General features: G+C 51.9%; 3 protein-coding genes across 3 annotated transcripts; all 3 read left to right on the top strand.

Moving 5' to 3' along the window:
- Positions 1-3,149: 3,149 nt before the first annotated feature.
- Positions 3,150-4,721, top strand: UCRPA7_5242 (hypothetical protein; the record flags this gene model as incomplete). The annotated part of the gene is made up of 1 exon (XM_007917789.1): positions 3,150-4,721. The coding sequence occupies one exon, from the start codon at positions 3,150-3,152 to the stop codon at positions 4,719-4,721; it is 1,572 nt and encodes a 523-aa protein (XP_007915980.1).
- Positions 4,722-6,313: 1,592 nt separating this feature from the next.
- Positions 6,314-8,241, top strand: UCRPA7_5241 (hypothetical protein; the record flags this gene model as incomplete). Its single annotated transcript, XM_007917788.1, has 3 exons — positions 6,314-6,765; positions 6,826-7,434; positions 7,488-8,241. 3 exons carry the CDS (start codon positions 6,314-6,316, stop codon positions 8,239-8,241), a joined length of 1,815 nt encoding a protein of 604 aa, XP_007915979.1.
- Positions 8,242-11,823: 3,582 nt separating this feature from the next.
- Positions 11,824-12,774, top strand: UCRPA7_5240 (putative endo- -beta-xylanase a protein; the record flags this gene model as incomplete). The annotated part of the gene is made up of 4 exons (XM_007917787.1): positions 11,824-11,984; positions 12,044-12,374; positions 12,428-12,529; positions 12,589-12,774. 4 exons carry the CDS (start codon positions 11,824-11,826, stop codon positions 12,772-12,774), a joined length of 780 nt encoding a protein of 259 aa, XP_007915978.1.
- Positions 12,775-16,920: the final 4,146 nt, after the last annotated feature.

Here is a 16,920-nt window from a genome sequence, read left to right as displayed (position 1 = left end):
CGCCATCGTGACGACATTCTTCTTCCCATTCACAATCGGGGTGCTGATGTGGCGTGGAAAACGCATCCGCGAAAAGAGTGGCGAACCAGGTTGGAGCAGAGATTGAGGTGTTAATAATGATAGCATATACACACAAGAGGGCATTATTCCGACAAGCAAGCAGCTATACAGACTCTAGACAAGCTGTAATGACTTATCTTCAATGAAACTCTGCATTGGCACAACTGATCATAGTCTGCACTCATCTCCAAAAGAGTCTGTATATTTGTCTCGCCAGTATTGTTTTTCGACCTTCACTAACCAGCTGTCAAGAGACAATTAGCATGCCTCCCGTAGGAGCTCTACGTATTTCGTATCAGAAGAAGACCGCAATAGACACCTAGCGCCCTATTGCCTGCACGGTAAGGCCTGTACCCCGCAATTGGAAGCTGTGACTGATAGAGCAGGGGCTGTGAGATAAGACCTGTTTATCTCGTACCTAAAAGGGCGTGACTTCACTACTATATAAAGAACCTACGCGCGTGTGAGGACAACCTCTTTCCTGGAAGCCATCCGTTAGCACTTTTCCCACAAATAAATACGAACGACCACTCGGCACGATGGCATCTGAGGCAGCAACTGAGAATGACCAGTTACCAAAGTCAGCGCCTGAGAGCTCTACCTCCATCAGAGCGTCTTGCCATTGCGGGCAAGTCACCATTGAGCTGCCTAATCCCCCGGAGCGTCTCAACGAGTGCCGGTGCAGCATTTGTTACAGTTACGGCGCGCTATGGGCGTACTATCCGCGCAGAGATGTTCTTATCACAGCAGGGGAGACGGGGTCACGCTACTACGTTCGCAAAGATGACGGCTGCGATGGAGACATCAGCTTCCACTGGTGCAACAACTGCGGGTGTATGACGCATTGGTGGGGAGAGGGTGATTCTGAGAAGAAGACGGGGCCGAACGCCAAGATGGGCTTCAATGCACGTATGTTGCCGGAGAAAGACATTGAGGGAATCAATAGGAATGTATCTTACTGCTGAGAATGGAGATGTTGCCCCCTTACGAAACATCTAGATGGTGATGAGGTGGACTCTAAATACGGTGCAGACAAGATCATGACCATCTAGGCATGAATATCTCACCCTCATTACTTCACCGCTGTTTTGTGATACCTTGACTGCCAGTTGCCTGTTCTCATGAAGCTTTCCAGGCTAGCTACTATACCTAATGTAGAAGTGTTAGCTAAAGGAGAGACATATATATATGCTTCTAGAAGGTTGGCATATGTTTTAAGACATGGGAACAGCCTTTGTTTCACCGGTAAACCAAACGACATAGCGGCATTCTACGAAACCGGAGATTGAATACCAGTCGATGCTTCACTTCTTTGTTCTAGTTGTAAACAACCAAATTAAATAGTGTGATGTCTGCTTTCGTCTTGCGAAGGACAACAGGGTACGAGTGGGAAGAACCCAACAAACTTGACGAATGGAAGCATACCGACCTTTGATGCTTGTTTTGGTGGGATCGATCTCGATAAGGAAAGGGCCAGCCAGGTCTGCATCTTTAAAGGTGGCCCAAGCTCCACTCCACAAACGGCAGACCCCTGCTCGGCAGCCAGAGTGAGTGTGTGCCAGTGCCAGTGGCAGTGCCAGCGCGGGTGTGCCTGCCCGCCCGCCAGGTGGTTCCGAGCCGTCCAATTCAATTTTTTTTCTGGTAGTGGAGAGAGCAGCAGCTGCGGGGATCGCTCCTGCCTCACCTCACTTACTGCCGCCTAGGTAGAGTATAGCAATCTTTTTTAGTGTGGAGGAGTGCACGCACATCATCGGCCTTCCGGTTGGTTCTTGTCTGTGCTTTCCCTCCTTCGGTCCATCTGCACCTGCAAGCTGCAGCTCACTCATCCGGACAAGACACTCCCTCACTACCTATCTACTCGTCCGTTTACATCGTCTTCCCGGGCAGTAGGAAGCAGCGCCGACAGCTACCTGCACCAGAGAGACGGCTATTGTCAAAGACTGCGACAGACAGCTGGCCAGGTTCACGCCATCCTCTTCAGCCTGGGAACCCTCTCTTGCGATACCTCACCTTCCCTCCACATCCCTCAGTAGCGACTCGGGTATCAACTGCGAAGCCGGCTGACGGCCTGTCCCTCACTCAACTTCTACCACCTACGGACGTCATCTCGATCGGCAATTGACACTCCCATGAACCAGGGTTGGCCCTCACGTCTCCATTTGCTGCAACCATATACAGGGTAGGTGGGTAGTTTGGAGGCTCTGAGTCAAAGATCCAGACTGGCTGAATTGTACATACACACTTCCTGTCCGTGGATCTTGATCGGCCTTAGCTGCCGTCATCCTTTCCTCCCGGCCTCAGCTGCTCTAGCTGGAGGGGAGCAACAAACGGAAAGACCTCATACATAGGACAGGGTACACCAAACACCATGGCTCCTCCTGCTGCGCCCGCTGCCAGATCTGGCGGCATGGTGGGCAACAAACCCATCAACCGCAAGCCTGTCGTTGTTCCTGCCATCCCACTCCCCTACATCCAGCGTCAATCAAAGCCAGCCCCCGCCACTGCCACGAAACCGCTCCCCAAGGATGACAAGGCCATCATCGCCCCGTCAGAAGAGACGCAAACGGCTCGGTCACCGCCTAGATCTGCAGTTTCTATCCCTGCATCTACTTCCGCTGCAGCTGTCAACGGCGAGCTCGCGGACAAGATCGATTCTCTGAAGGTGAAGGGCATCGCGCAGAAGACAGAGGCTCCCACTGAGCCAAATGCTGTGACCCCGGGCCCAGACCAGTCAGTCGGAGAGGAATTATCTACCTCTGCAGGTTCAGGTATTTACTTCCTTTGTTTGCGTCTCGCTTGTGTCTTCTAATCGTTCTTTCTCTTTAGAGCGCGAGCTGAGCCAGCCCCCAGCTGCTTTACGTCAACCTCCCACAACCTCACCTCCTCCGCCATACAACATGCCTCCGCCTTTCCAGCCTGCTTCAGCTGGACCTCACCATCGTGGCCCAGTTCCGGAGCCAGTCCGTCTGCCTCAGCACAACTTCAATGGTCGATCACATATGCATCAACACCATCCTAGTAATGGTAGCCTCATTTTTGGTGGCTTTCACGGCTCAAATACGTCCTCTCCAGCTCCACACTCCGGGGGCATGTTTGCTCCCCCTGTCACCATGTCCTATGCGCCTGAGCACATGGCTGCTGCGCCGGTTGACGAGTATGGCCGACCCATCTTGACGGCGGGCCCCTTAGACAATTATGGGCGAGGCACGAATAACTATGGCCCCTCCACCCCTCACAGCTTTCACGATTCGCAGTCCTCCAAGCATGTTGATGAGAATGGGTATGGCGCGCCGCCTTTCGTGAATGGTCTCAATGGTCATGACCACAGGCGCTACAGTGGCCCTACGACCAATATCAGTGCGAGATATCCTCCGGTGTCTGGCCCGCCTCCCATGCTCGACATGGATAATCGTGAAGAGGTGTACAGAATTGTGCAAGTCGGATTCTCCAATCCAGAGTTTGCCGATTGTGAGGTGCACCTCCACTTATCCGATGGAGCTTCATCCGAGAATCTCCAGCCTCCAGTCGCGCGCCGTCCACTCCATGTCCCTGCGCATCGCCTTATTCTTGCCCGGAGTCCTGTTTTGAGAACACAGCTGCTGACGCACGGAACCCCTGACGGCAAGCTCCATATTCTGTCGGATGACCCCTACATGCGCTCAGATGCCTTTTGGTTCGCTCTTCAGAGCCTTTACGGCAATCCTCTCCACGAAATTCAGCCAGATCCCGTGGAAGGCAGCAACAATCTGGAGAAGTTTGACATGACTTTGGCATATGCGGCATCTGGCTCCTTGCTTCAGGTTGCCCCAATCACGGTTCAGGGTATTCGGGATGCAAGCCGTCTGATCAACTGGGGCACTTTGGAGAAAGGCCTCGCCTTCGCTTTGACCGGGGCCACCATACTTTACCCTCACGGACATGAAGACCCCTCTGCGCAGTTCCTCATTCCTCAATACAAGCATGGAGTGTATGTGCACGATTTCGTTGCCGCCATCATGGCTTTCATCATCGACAATTTCCCCCCAGACTTCACGCTTGATACCTCCGTCCTGGACCCGAAGTACACACGAACTCCTTCGATGCCGGCTCTACCCCCGAGCGCGAACCGCGCTGAACCTACGATTGCACACGGCACTTCTGGATTCAACCCAGCCAGTCATGTGCGTGGGATACCCGGCCCCTCCCAGATGCCACAGAACCCGAGACTGTCTAATCCTCGCCTCTCCAATATCCAATTCGGCGACCTCTCCCCGCTTAAGAGCAACGGGCAAGGCTCACCTTCACAGCAGTCGCCGACATCACCATCAGATATGGTCACTTCCATGCTATCTCGCATTCTGCTGAATCTGCCCTTTGATCTGCTCAAGTACGTGTTGGAGAGCCAGGGCCTTGGAAATGTCTCCGGCTGGATGACGACACAAGATCGGCATAGGGTTGTGTCCGACGTTGTTGCGGAGCGCGAGGTCCGTCGTCTCCGAGCCCTGGACGCGGTGATGGGCGGGCGTGTACCGAATGCACAGGCCGTTCGAGCTCGTTTGCAGGGGCAAGATTCGCAGGGCGTAGGCGACACCTGGGATGTTTTGGGCTGGAAGGAGGAACTCTCTCCTGCCAGTACGGACAGCCCTTACATGGTACGCAGCTGGAACCCGCTGCATGGTTAGGCTTGTCGGGCAACGGGATCGAGTTTTCATCGCGCGGCCCGGTGTGATACTTGCTTATGGGATTATCACGACTGATGACATCAGACATGAGATGTTTAGGGGAGGCTAGTTCTCACGGACAAAAAAAGGGACACATTTTACTGATTAGCCTCGTGTGTTTGGCAATCCCGCCGTCTATTACACCGTCATTGATCTGGAAAGCATTGCGTTGGGTGTTGGAGTTTTGTATTTCTGCATGGAAACGGACTGCGGGTAATTCACCCCATTGTCCGAGGGCATATCCTCCTCGGGATCTCGATTTGGCTTTCGACTTGAGGTTGATGCCATTGAGAGATTGGACAACAAAGGCGATTTCTGTCGTCTTGGCATCAGGGTCATTAGAACCTCAACTTGTATCGTTCCTGACAGGTGGACCTTGCTTACGCTGGCCTGGCGTGACGAGACAGCCTGCCACTTTCGATTCTGTGGACAAATTTCTCGACGCATGGACTTGGTTTTCTCTTTTGCAAAATTACAGGGCACGGTAAAAAGAGGAGTTTTAAAACAAAAAGTAGCAAGGGCTCTTGCCAGGGATCACAAAGGGGGTCCTTAACGAATTGTGTGTTTGGCTGGCGGACAAGATTTAAGCTTCTAATACCCCTAGCTTCGTCTTTTTTTCATAGCAAGCATAGGCGACGACGCGCTTATCACCAGGATAGTCATGAATTGAGCCATCCTGTAAGTTTATTTGCATAGCCAGTGGTCGCATTGCCTCTTCAAGAGCCGAGCAATGTTGGTCATTTCGAGATTGGTGTGGTGTTTATTGCTACAACGGAGGAAGGGGCAAAGCAGCGAGCGATGGACTACTTTCCCTCTCTTTGACGATTCCATGACTTCACTCGACCATGGACGTGGATTCCTGCTTAGTGTTGGCCTACAGTTAGTTCATGGGATTCACCTCAATCGAAACCAAGTTGGTGGTGACCAAAAAGTCGCGTTTCTCAAGCTGTGGTCTGGCCCGAGGTTTGCATTGAAGAAACGAAAGGAAGTCTGGGGCTCGGAGATGACGAAATGCGCAGAGAGGAAGGGTCCGAGACACTAACTGGGATTACCTAGGTAGGAAGGAGGAAGGATAAACAGAATGTGGGGTTGGCTTCTTGACGCAAGTAACGTTAATTGCGTGCTGATAACTCCCTAGCGATTTAGTGGCTGTATGGAGCGTGCGGCGCGCGTTGTAGGCGGAAGTAGGCAAGCACATGAGAAGCCGAGGCACGTGTAAGACATCATCATAAAGCTAAATCACCTCCAGGAATGAAGCTCTGGTAAAACATACCCTCCAAGCCTCCCCAACGCGACACACGACACGGTCGGTATAGATGCGGGGGACAGCTGTCTTCAAGCATAATTCCGAATTTGATGATTCTGCCGTCTTGAACGTCAACTCTGGACTGAGTCCAGTTCAGATCTGAAGAAACGAATTGGACCCCAGCCACGACACATTGGCTGGTAACTGATAAGGCACACTTCACCTCGACAGCAGCAACCTCTATCCTCCACTTCAACAAACCGCTGCTGTAACACGGCCACAGTCACAATCAACGCATACCATCCCGATGGCCTCGACATCAGGCGGTCCGTCAAGCTCCAAGCCGCCGCCGCCGACTGCAGCGCCCCCGAGAAAGCCGTCCGTGTCCGCGAAAGCCACCGCCGACCCTGTCCTCCGCAACGCATTGCGGTACACCATCTCCGCGCGCGAATATGCTACGCTGCACAAGTACGTGCTGTCGCGCTCGCGCGTGCTGAAGAAACGCGCGCCGAGCGTCGAGGCTGTCCAGCGCATCATGCACGGAGATGCCTCCCCGGCAGGACCTGGTGCGAGCCGTAATGATAAGGCTTCAGACAAGGGCAAGGCACCCGAGACCGGTCACGGAGCTGGTGCAATGGTAGGAGCAGACGATTATAATGCTCGCGCGGTGCGGCATTCATTGCGTGTCTTCCTTACGACAGCTGCTGTGATGAAGCTAGGGGGCCTCATCTCGGCGCGATTGATGGGACAGAAGAAGGAGTAAGTGGACACTTCAGCCCGGCGATCTTGATATGAGGGGCTGCTAACATGCGAGTCCAGTGCTGGTGCATCAGCTCAGAAGAAGCAGCCGCTCTATAAGTCCCCGACACTCAGACTCTCATTGTCTCTGAGCACGATTCTTCTCCTGTATCGACTCCTATTCCGGTTCTTCACCAGGCTGCGGCTTCATCTTCTCGACCCGTCGGCTACCCCTTTCCGTTTGCGCAACCCGAGGACAGCCAACACTCTAACCTCGCCATATGCACCCGCGGTGGGCGCCTCTCTCGCCGGTCTGGCGCTCGGCATTTACCCTGCGCAACAGCTTCGGGTGTCGGTAGCGATCTACACCATGTTCCGCGCCCTTGAGTTCGGCTGGAATATGGCAGAGGATGGTGGCATGGTCTGGGGATGGGAGAAGAACGGCAAGGTCAAGAAAGAACGGCCGTGGTGGTTCGGCAGTTGGATGCTGCAGCCATTCGCATTCGGGCAGCTGCTCGATGCTGTCGTGTTTGATAGGGATTGTTTCCCTGCGGGATTCGGCGATTTCATCTTCAACAGATCCTCGGCTTACTTGCCTGCTAAGCCCAAGGACTATCCTACAAATGTCGCGTGGCCGAGCACTTACCAGGTCGTGGATAGCCTCGCGCAGATGGCGCGTCTGAACTGGCCGTAAGTGAAGTAAATCTACTCTCCCGAGACAGATAACTAACGCAAGAAACTAGACCATTTATCTCGCCAACACTCTTCCCAGGCAAGGAGGACACGCTGCCACCATCCCTCTCGGTGATCGCGCCGTTGACAGCCCCAGCGCATCCCCTCATCACATCCCTGAGTTGCGCGACACTTCACCCGTCTGATCCCTCCTGCAGCCGCACATTCCTCACCTTCTGGCTGCGATCCTTCCCACCGCTTACACGCTTATTCCTAATCCTCTACTCGGCGCTCGTCCTTCCCAAATTCAGATCATTCTACAACTTCCCCGTCTCGACGCTCAACCAAGTCGCCGCCCGCGCTCTGCGCATGAGCGCCTTCCTCACGGGCTCCATGTCGACGGCGTGGGCCAGCATTTGCTTCTTCCAGAGCTGGTTCCCGCGCGGGTTCCTGCCCACGCAGCGCTTCTTCCTGGGCGGCTTCCTGGCGGGCTTCTGGGCGTGGATCGAGAGGCGGCACGGCCGCGGCGTCTTCCTGTACTCGGCGCGCGTCAGCGTCGACAGCCTGTGGAAGGTTGGTGTGAAGCGGCGCTGGTGGAGGGCGATGAAGGGCGGCGACGTCTGGGTGTTTGTGCTGGCGGTCATGCTGACGGGCGTGGTTTACGAGAGGGATGCGAAGGCGGTGCGGGAGAAGGGCTGGCGGAAGGGAATATCGTGGGTGCGCGGTGAGGGGTGGAGGGACTGGGCGCTTGAGGAGGAGGTTGATGATGGCGAGGAACAAGAAGATGAGGACCGTGAAGTGGAGGAGTTTGAGGCGGAAAACTGAGATACGATGGCGATGTCACGCCAGAGCAATAATGCGATATGAGCTATGCGAAAGAATGAAATGTCAACTGTCCCTAATTAGATACTAATTGCAATCATCTCAGAGTGCCTTCCACTTTGTCTTCGTGTTTCTTTCACTTAGTTCACTTCGGATGACCTACACAACAAAGCGATACATCACAATTTCACTCAATGGTCCAGAGAGAGAGCCAAGCTACTACTAAAAGATGGCTTATCAAGGATTGATATAGACAATGGGTCATAAGCATTTAGCTAATCACAAGTGCAGCTGAAACAGGGTGCTGACCGCAATTGCAACAGTCCCAGGGGGGTTGGCTTCGTCGGCTATTCCGCGCTCACGTCATTGAAAAGGGGACCGGATCGCGCCAACTTGTCTTTTCTCACGATACCGACTACAAAACTCTAGATGTGAGATTGACTGCAGCTTTCGGATGCACTCCGCTATCCGATGGGGCATCTGAGACCATGTGTCGAGCCTCGGAATGAGGCGGTAAGGACGAGGAGAGGGCACACGAAGAGTCGCGGTGGGTGTCAGAGTTGCAAGGCGCGCCACGTGCGGTGTGATGAAGGGAAGCCAATTTGGTTCGTTTACATCGATTTCTCGACTTGGATCTTCGATACTGATCATAATCTAGCAAGATCTGTCTCATTCGAGGCTATGCGTGCGGTTACGGCTCTGCGCCGTTGCCAGTCCGGCATGGTGGGAAAGCCTCCTTCACTTTCCGACCACTATTGGTAGCTCCGTCAAGTTGTATCATGCCGTCTGGCTCTTCATACAACGCCTTTGGTGGCTTAAACATACGCATGCCGTATAACTCATACCAGCTTCTCCATCATTGTATGCTCCGTTTTCTTTCTTGATATATGGGTTAGATGGAATGAGCGAGGCGTGACTAACCTACCGAACTCAGTTATTCAGATTCGCAATGACTTACGGAGTATCTCTCATACAAATCTGCAACTAAACAAGTACGTCGAACTCACCATCTAGAGCTCGAATCAATGGGTTTCTAGTCAAAGCCCGATAGATCATGATGTTATTGACTTTAAAACAATAGGAAGGTCGTTCCAATTGTCAATGATCATCCTGCATGGCTAAGCAGCCTTTTGCTCCTGGCTGCTGGGCATGAATTCGGACTGACAGGTCGCTCTGATTGGATTCGAGGGCCGACGTTTCTTCACCACAAAGCAGAGGTCATTAGACTCCTGAAAGAGCAAATTCTTCTTAAGCCAACTGCTCTTGAGAGCTGGTGTCCTCTAGTGGTTTTTATCTTGATCATGATGGAGGTAGGTGTTCCAAACTGAGTCGCCAGATGCCTTCCAAGTGACTTGACTAACTGTTTCGCAGAGCCTTGGACGGGATCTGAAGGCCGTGGAGGTTCACCTACGAGGTGTCTTTACAGTAATGAAAATGAGACAGTCATCTCAGCAACTACTACCGAGACTTTCTCTCCTGTGAGCCTCCTGTTTATATTCATCCCTAATCGTTCTCACTAAGTCGTGAGCAGGACATTGAGCTTCCTAGAAGCAGCACAAAAGAACGAAGATTTCAATCCCCCCCGATGGCGCAACTCCATAGATTCCATAGCTCCCACAAGGAGCTGGGACTGGGCTAATGCCGCCTATCTCCTGTCTCACCTTATAGGGGAGTTCTTGCTCCAGAACGAAACACTCATTCTTACCAGGACGGACAAATCTGGCGACGATACTGTCTTGACCTGGCTCATTGGAAGTCTGCGGGATGAACGAACTAGGGGCAAAGTGCGACAGCGAGACAAGTTCATTGATATGGACGGGATTCGAATTTGCGCTTACAACTCGCAGAGAAAGATGTGGATATTGGCTGCCGCCGCTTATATTTTGCTTGTGGCTGGTTCTCAAAGCATCTACGATGCTGCAATGGGGAAGGGAAATAGCGATGACAAGCAGGCGAGAGGAACACGCGCACTGCGTGAGATTCAGATCTGGTGGGAGGAGAAGATGCGCTCTTGGGGGGATTCGGGGAAGATCCCTGATAGTACACTTACGGATGACGTCCTCGACCATGTCGCTTGGCTGACTTCTCAAGAAGGCGAAGTCGCCATTGATCAGCTATTGTGGTATAAGAGGCATGACACGATGTAGCGCAGACAATCAACGCAGATAAACATCACAATAGTCAAGGAGAAAGATGTGAGAAATATCTAACGTTAGCGTTGTACTACATAATGAAACTTATCTCGGTCAATCCAGTTTTCGTCAATAAAATCAAACTCATGAAATTTGTCAAACAAAATTATGAGGAAATCGAAGGTTTGATGATGAATGCGGAGCAGTGGTCTCTTTTTGGCCATCGGAGGATGTCTTAGGGGGTGCGGCTCTTGGCGAACAGCCTTGGCTACCAATGCAGTGGGAACGATCCCGAAAGTTCAACGTTAAAATGCGGGACGTCGCCCTTGATTTAGCCTGAAGTGTTCCCTTGACCTATCATTGGACTTTCTCGGTAGGTTATTTCGTGAAAGAGCTATCATAACCCGGAAAACATTGTCTGGGTCTTGTCGAAGCTAGGATCTAGGGAACCAGACTTTCTGACAATAGATTCACGTGGAACGATTGTCAATCGTGAGGTGATGCTGTCTCCTGAGGAGTAAGTAGGCGTTCTGTCACATGGAACTTCCGCGTCATTGGCGGAGAAAATGGGACGGAGCTGTTTCCCGGCTTTCAAGCTCTAGCTTTATTCTTTTTGGTCTGTCAGGACTATGTTTTTCGGAGGCCAGGACCGAAGAACGCCTTTCTGTGTTCAAAAGCGTACGTCTCAGCTATGCCACGATACATGTTAGATCTATATCAGGTATAGAGCCTGCAAGGTTTACTAAGACTGGTTAGCTGTTTCCGTAAACCGGGTACCATCCAGGGTCGTGTCACAAATATAGTCGACGAAGAGAAACATGGATGCATACTTGACGAGTCAGATCGATAAGATATACTATATAAGTAGCCACTCACCTTCAATGTTGATTCCCTCGAAAATGCATCTCTGTAGGAAGATTTCATTACCAGTGAATTGTTTCTGGGAAGAGAACCTAGGGCGATACCTTGGCATATCGGAGCTCCCAACATTGATGCTGATATTGAGCAATGCATAGCAACTCCTTAATACTAGCCCTTGTGGCCCCTGCGACTGTATTAGCTCAGCTCAATAGCCTTGCTGTTGCGGCCGGTCTGAAGTATTTCGGTACTGCCGTTGATGAGCGCCATACTACTGACGATGCTTCATACATAGCTATTGTCAATAATGTCCAAGAGTTTGGTCAGGTGGTGCCGGAAAATGGACAGAAGTGGCAGAACACCGAGCCAAGCCAGAACTCCTTCTCCTATACTCAAGGAGACATCGTACCAAATGTGGCCAAGAAAAATGGACAGATCCTTAGGTGTCATACTCTGGTGTGGTACAGCCAACTTCCCAACTGGGGTGAGTCGTCGATTTAATGCTGTCGACTGTCACTAAGTCAAAATAGTATCATCTGGTAGCTGGACACGGACTACTCTTCAGTCGGTGATTGAAACTCATATATCAAATGTCATGAAGCATTATATCGGCCAATGTTATGCTTGGGACGTGGTCAACGAAGCGGCGTCTGACGATGGAGGCTGGCGAGACTCTGTCTTCTACAGAACCTTCGGCACGGATTTCCTCCCTATCTCGTTCAAGGCTGCGAAGGCTGCTGACGCCAACACAAAGCTGTAAGCCAAATGAGAATAACCGAAGTTCGGTTCTTGAATATGTACTAACAACTAAGTAGATACTACAATGATTATAACTTGGAATACAATGGCGCAAAGACAGATCGTGCCGTGCAGATCGTTCAGATCATTCAGAACGCTGGTGCCCCCATCGATGGTGTTGGTTTCCAGGGGCACTTGATTGTGGGCTCAACCCCTGGCCGAAGCTCGTTGGCTACGGCTCTCCGACGGTTTACGGCACTGGGCGTCGAAGTTGCCTACACAGAAGTCGACATCCGTCACTCTTCTCTGCCGGCATCCTCGTCGGCACTTGTCACACAGGGCAATGACTATGCCAATGTCGTGGGGTCCTGCCTGGATGTTGCTGGGTGTGTGGGCATCACCGTCTGGGTATGAAAGAAATTCATTGCATATCGCAAAACCTCGAGCTAACTTGTTTGCAGGGCTTTACCGACAAATATTCTTGGGTGCCTGACACCTTTAGCGGTGCCGGCGACGCCTTGATCTACGACAAAAACTTCAGCAAGAAGCCCGCCTGGACCTCAGTCTCATCTGTGTTAGCTGCGGCGGCAACTGGAGGCCAGCCTGCTTCTAGTAGCACTAGGGCCAGTACCACGTTGGTCACGTCGACCACTACGCCTCCAACTACAACGACGACAACATCGACCCGGGCATCTACTACGTCTACGGCATCTGGCGCACAGCAGACACACTGGGGCCAGTGTGGAGGAAGTGGCTGGGCTGGGCCTACGTCTTGCCAAAGTCCTTGGACGTGCCAAAAGCAAAATGATTGGTATTCTCAGTGCTTGTGAGGAAATTTTATGGATGTTAAGATGGATGATTCAAAGGTACTGGCTGGCTGTTCATAGTATATATATTGTGACTTGAGGTTTGATAATGGCTCACTTTCAGTATCATACCTTCCCTTGTCTGCGGGAACGGAAAACTTGAGTTTCATGCCATGTAGAAGTCAAGTTGTATGCTGTATTACTTATCGGTAGCTGCCTCGAGATCGGCTTGACTGTGTTATCGATAGAGAATGAATAGGCTAGGCACGGCTGTGCTTCAACAGTCTTGGCACACAGCCCGTGATGCCCCCTATCATTGTTGAATTCATTTTCTCATCGCGTTTGAAGGTTGTTTGAAGCTTGGCAATACTCATTTTCAACAGAGAAACAAACAGCGCCTGCTAATGTCGACTGTTTCTACCTAGTTGCTAATCGAGCTTTGACTATTAGGGGTGTTGATGTCGCTTTTCAGCACAGCTGCAAAAAAGGGGCTCAGCACCTGGCTATCACCAACCGAATCGCTCACTTTCACTTACGAATCCATATCAACACAGATGTGCTCTACGAAATCCTATCAGGGACGATGATCTAAATAATTTGACCAAATGCGCCGCATATGATTAGCAGTACCCGCCTTTTTCTGATCTGGCACTGCCACACCGCTGAGATTACAGGCATTACAGCCGGATGACAAGTGCCAACACAGCTTGCTCGGGGAGTTGGAAGCCCCCGTTTGGCCGCTGACTGGAGAGCTTGGTGGCCGAAAGCGAACTTGAGCTGTTTATTGTCTCCACCTGTCACTCGTGTGAATTACTAAGACGGACAACCTGGAGGTCCGACACGTATCGGAGCCTGAATAGTACAGCTTCTGCACAGAACTTGGGGAACTGAGATGTCTTGATACACGCGACTACGTCCTCGATCTGCATGTGAAAGACACGATGGGACCTATGAACAGTGTAACCATCTCGACCCCAGCTAACAAACCCCAAGAAGTTGTGGTATGTAGAATTGCATAACATTCGCCTCCAAGGAGAGTTGAAAAGATACGTTGTCCCGTGCGAGGCTACTGAAGTTGACAGCTGCCGGAGCAAGGCTATCCTGTCCTGTGCTTTCAGTTGATTATACCGTCGATTCGGCGGACCAGCCAGTCGGTTGAATAGCCGTTCCGTGATGGATGCTAACGTGCGGCCCGGGATAGTGGTGGGCCTGTTTAGCACGTGGGAGACGTGTCTTGTATCCAACTTGTGTACTTCGTAGTACGACACACACGGCAAACTCATGTTCGTGTCTGTACATGACATATTTGGTGACGGGGCATCTACGGTACAACTTTGAGTGCGGCACGGAGGGTTATCTAGGGACTAGTACAGTTGCAACTACAAGTCACAGGCTGACTTGGGAGGTGGCAGCGCTTGGCGACAATCACCCGAGATTTGGGCTCGGGGTTCTAATCTTGGCGCACTTGTCCGCCAGACAAACGGACGGAGTACCGCCTAGAGGCATTCTCTTGTCGTATCTTGTGCGCGCGAGCCGACTTGGCGCGGACGAATCGCGCCCACGCGCATGTCAAAGCCGTTCATGTCAAGCTGGAAACCGTGAGAGGATAGACCAGGCTGACGAACAGGTGAGATGATGTGAGCTTTGCCTTGTCTCTGATGTGATAAGACAACCAGTCAATGTTAGTCTCACTCGAGCGTTGGGATAGGCCAATGCCTTGCCCAAGAAACTCAGCAGAGTTCGGCCGAGTCAAAAGTTTAAGGGGCACTGGACCGGACACATGCGGGGTGCGCTTGAGTCGGGATTGTGCCGCCACCCGCTCACTCGTCGTGATTCTCCCAAGCTGAGTGATGCCCGCCATCGGTCCGCTTGAGCTTGTCAGGTCAAGAGTCCAGTTGGAAGGCATTTCATGATATTTGGGTTTCGATATCGCTAAGAGGAAAGCTTCCAGAAGTGACAGCACCTGCATTGTCGCCAGGGGTTGAGAATGGACACTACCACTACTACCAATGACACGGACTCTGTTATTCCCGCTAGGTGTAAATGAATGCTTCCATTATTGGAATGCGACACTTAATCATAATACCTACCTGACCTTACTATGCAGTAGGGCGGCAAAACCAGGTAGCCGGACATGAAGAGTTAGTGCCAAGTTCATTGGAGCATTTGTGTGCTGAGTAGAGTAGAGCGGGAAGTCGATGGCGGGTTATCGGGCTGAATTAAGAGCCCGAGAGACTCCCGCACTGGAGAAGAGACCCTCTTTTTGCTCATTTCTTTGGGGGAACCAGGCGAGGCAGGCCCTGGCTTGGCTCTGCAGTCTGCGCAAGTGTCCACGCGGGCTCGTCCAACAGCCCGTACGAATACGGTTGGCCTCTGGCGAGAGGCACCGCAACGGATCCCATTGGCTGAGGTGTTGAGATCTGATCGGCTCGTATGTGTTACTCTTCTGGGAGAGATACTGCTCTTCCCTCTCTTGGCGGGTTAGCCTCCTCGGAAACTCGCGATCCCGAAGATATTGTCGCCTGTCAGAAGCCTGCACCGACCAAGACCAACATCGGCAGCCATCACCGACGCGCAGCGGCTGAGGAAAGAGAGCGAGCGAGTGACTAATGACAGCGTTTTGTAACGTCACTCGAGGCTGGTGATGATGACGAAGAATGGCTCATCCAGAGTAAGAGTACAAAATCGCGTCTCCCGCCGTTGCTACAAGCGGATACCCTAGACACTTCAGGTCCACCAAGACAAGACAGGTCCTACGTGTAAGAGGAGACTAATTACTGGGAGGATTAGACGGCAACCCGCCTATCCTATGAGCTTATCGTTAAATCACGATTCGCAAGCTGGTGGAACTCCGCCAGGAACGCAGCGAGAGAAAAGCACATGCACGACATGGTACTCGTTTCTTTTCAGTATCTCTCTGTCTGTTTGCGGTCAGATTTTAGACCGGCGCGGGGATCCATCTGCCACTTCACGGCGCAAATCCGGAAACTTTTTCGCTGGCATCCCCATCTTACACGCATAACCAACCCTAGGAAGTTTCTCTTGGTTGTGAGGGGAATGTACCTCATTATGTAGATGTAGAGTAGCTGATGTGCATCCAATAAGTCTTACGGTCCCGGTCCCGGTCCCGTAACATCCTTCTGGAAAGTCGATGCCCACATGGCTCCCCGTACCCTAGAATGTATACAATGTCAGTACCTACTGCAGACTTGTTCGGCTTGGGTTCCGAAACTGACAATCAGGGGGATGGAAGGGAATGAGCCTGCGAGAGTCAAATTAGCTACCTACTGCAGGCAACTCACAGCGCACAGAAGCCATGTCTGATGCGCATGTGTTTTTAGGCTATAGGGACTTTTGACACCTGAAGCACCTGTGTTAGTTGGCCTCGCTTGCCGAGTCATGGGCAGCCGTCGTGAACGCTGTTTGTCGTCAAACAGGCTCATGTTGCACCTCATCGACTCTTTTGCCCCTTATTAAGCCGGCGACGACTCATTCGCCCATCGTTCCTTCCTGCCTTGTTAAGTGACTGCGACGCTATGTCAGCTAGCAGGAATCCTGAGAATCCATCGCATCGATGATGGAGCTTGGCTTGGATTTGTCTTGTCTCGTTTGTGCAGTAATACATTCATCGATTGCTCTTCACTCTTATTTACTACGCGTACGGGCTTGGATTCGGACTTTTGTTAGGGGCCGGCAGGCCTAATCCTGACCCACTCGGGACCCTATTCGGCGGAGCAGCTTGAATTCCGCGTACTGGATCGGCCACTTGGACCCCTGCCCCCAATACACCATTACAGGTCTTTTATGGGGACCAGTTAGGTACCAGCGAAAGCCCAGGAGCTCGTTAATTTATCGAGGTTCTTGCCTTACGAAGGTGCGAGCTTCCGCCCCAAGTCACCGAGAATGGCTACTGATTATTTGATTGATTGCACCATCCCATCCCACGCTACCCAGTTACCCATCGCATCGCATCGCATCGCATCTTAATCCCGGTCCCGCCTTCCTTCTCACTTGCTCTGTGTCTTCGCTCAATGAGCTAGCTTCGGTGGGTTTTTGTAGTGTGTCGGTAGTGTAATGTATAGAAGGTACCCACCCGTTGACACCAACACTAGCAAGGTACTTGGAATTAGTCGAGGAAGGTACCACCT

This window comes from Phaeoacremonium minimum (assembly GCF_000392275.1).
Source record: "Phaeoacremonium minimum UCRPA7 unplaced genomic scaffold PA7_03_scaffold_408, whole genome shotgun sequence".
Lineage (NCBI taxonomy): Eukaryota > Fungi > Ascomycota > Sordariomycetes > Togniniales > Togniniaceae > Phaeoacremonium > Phaeoacremonium minimum.
Note: the sequence above shows the minus strand (reverse complement) of the source record. Positions and strands in the feature narration are given on the sequence as shown.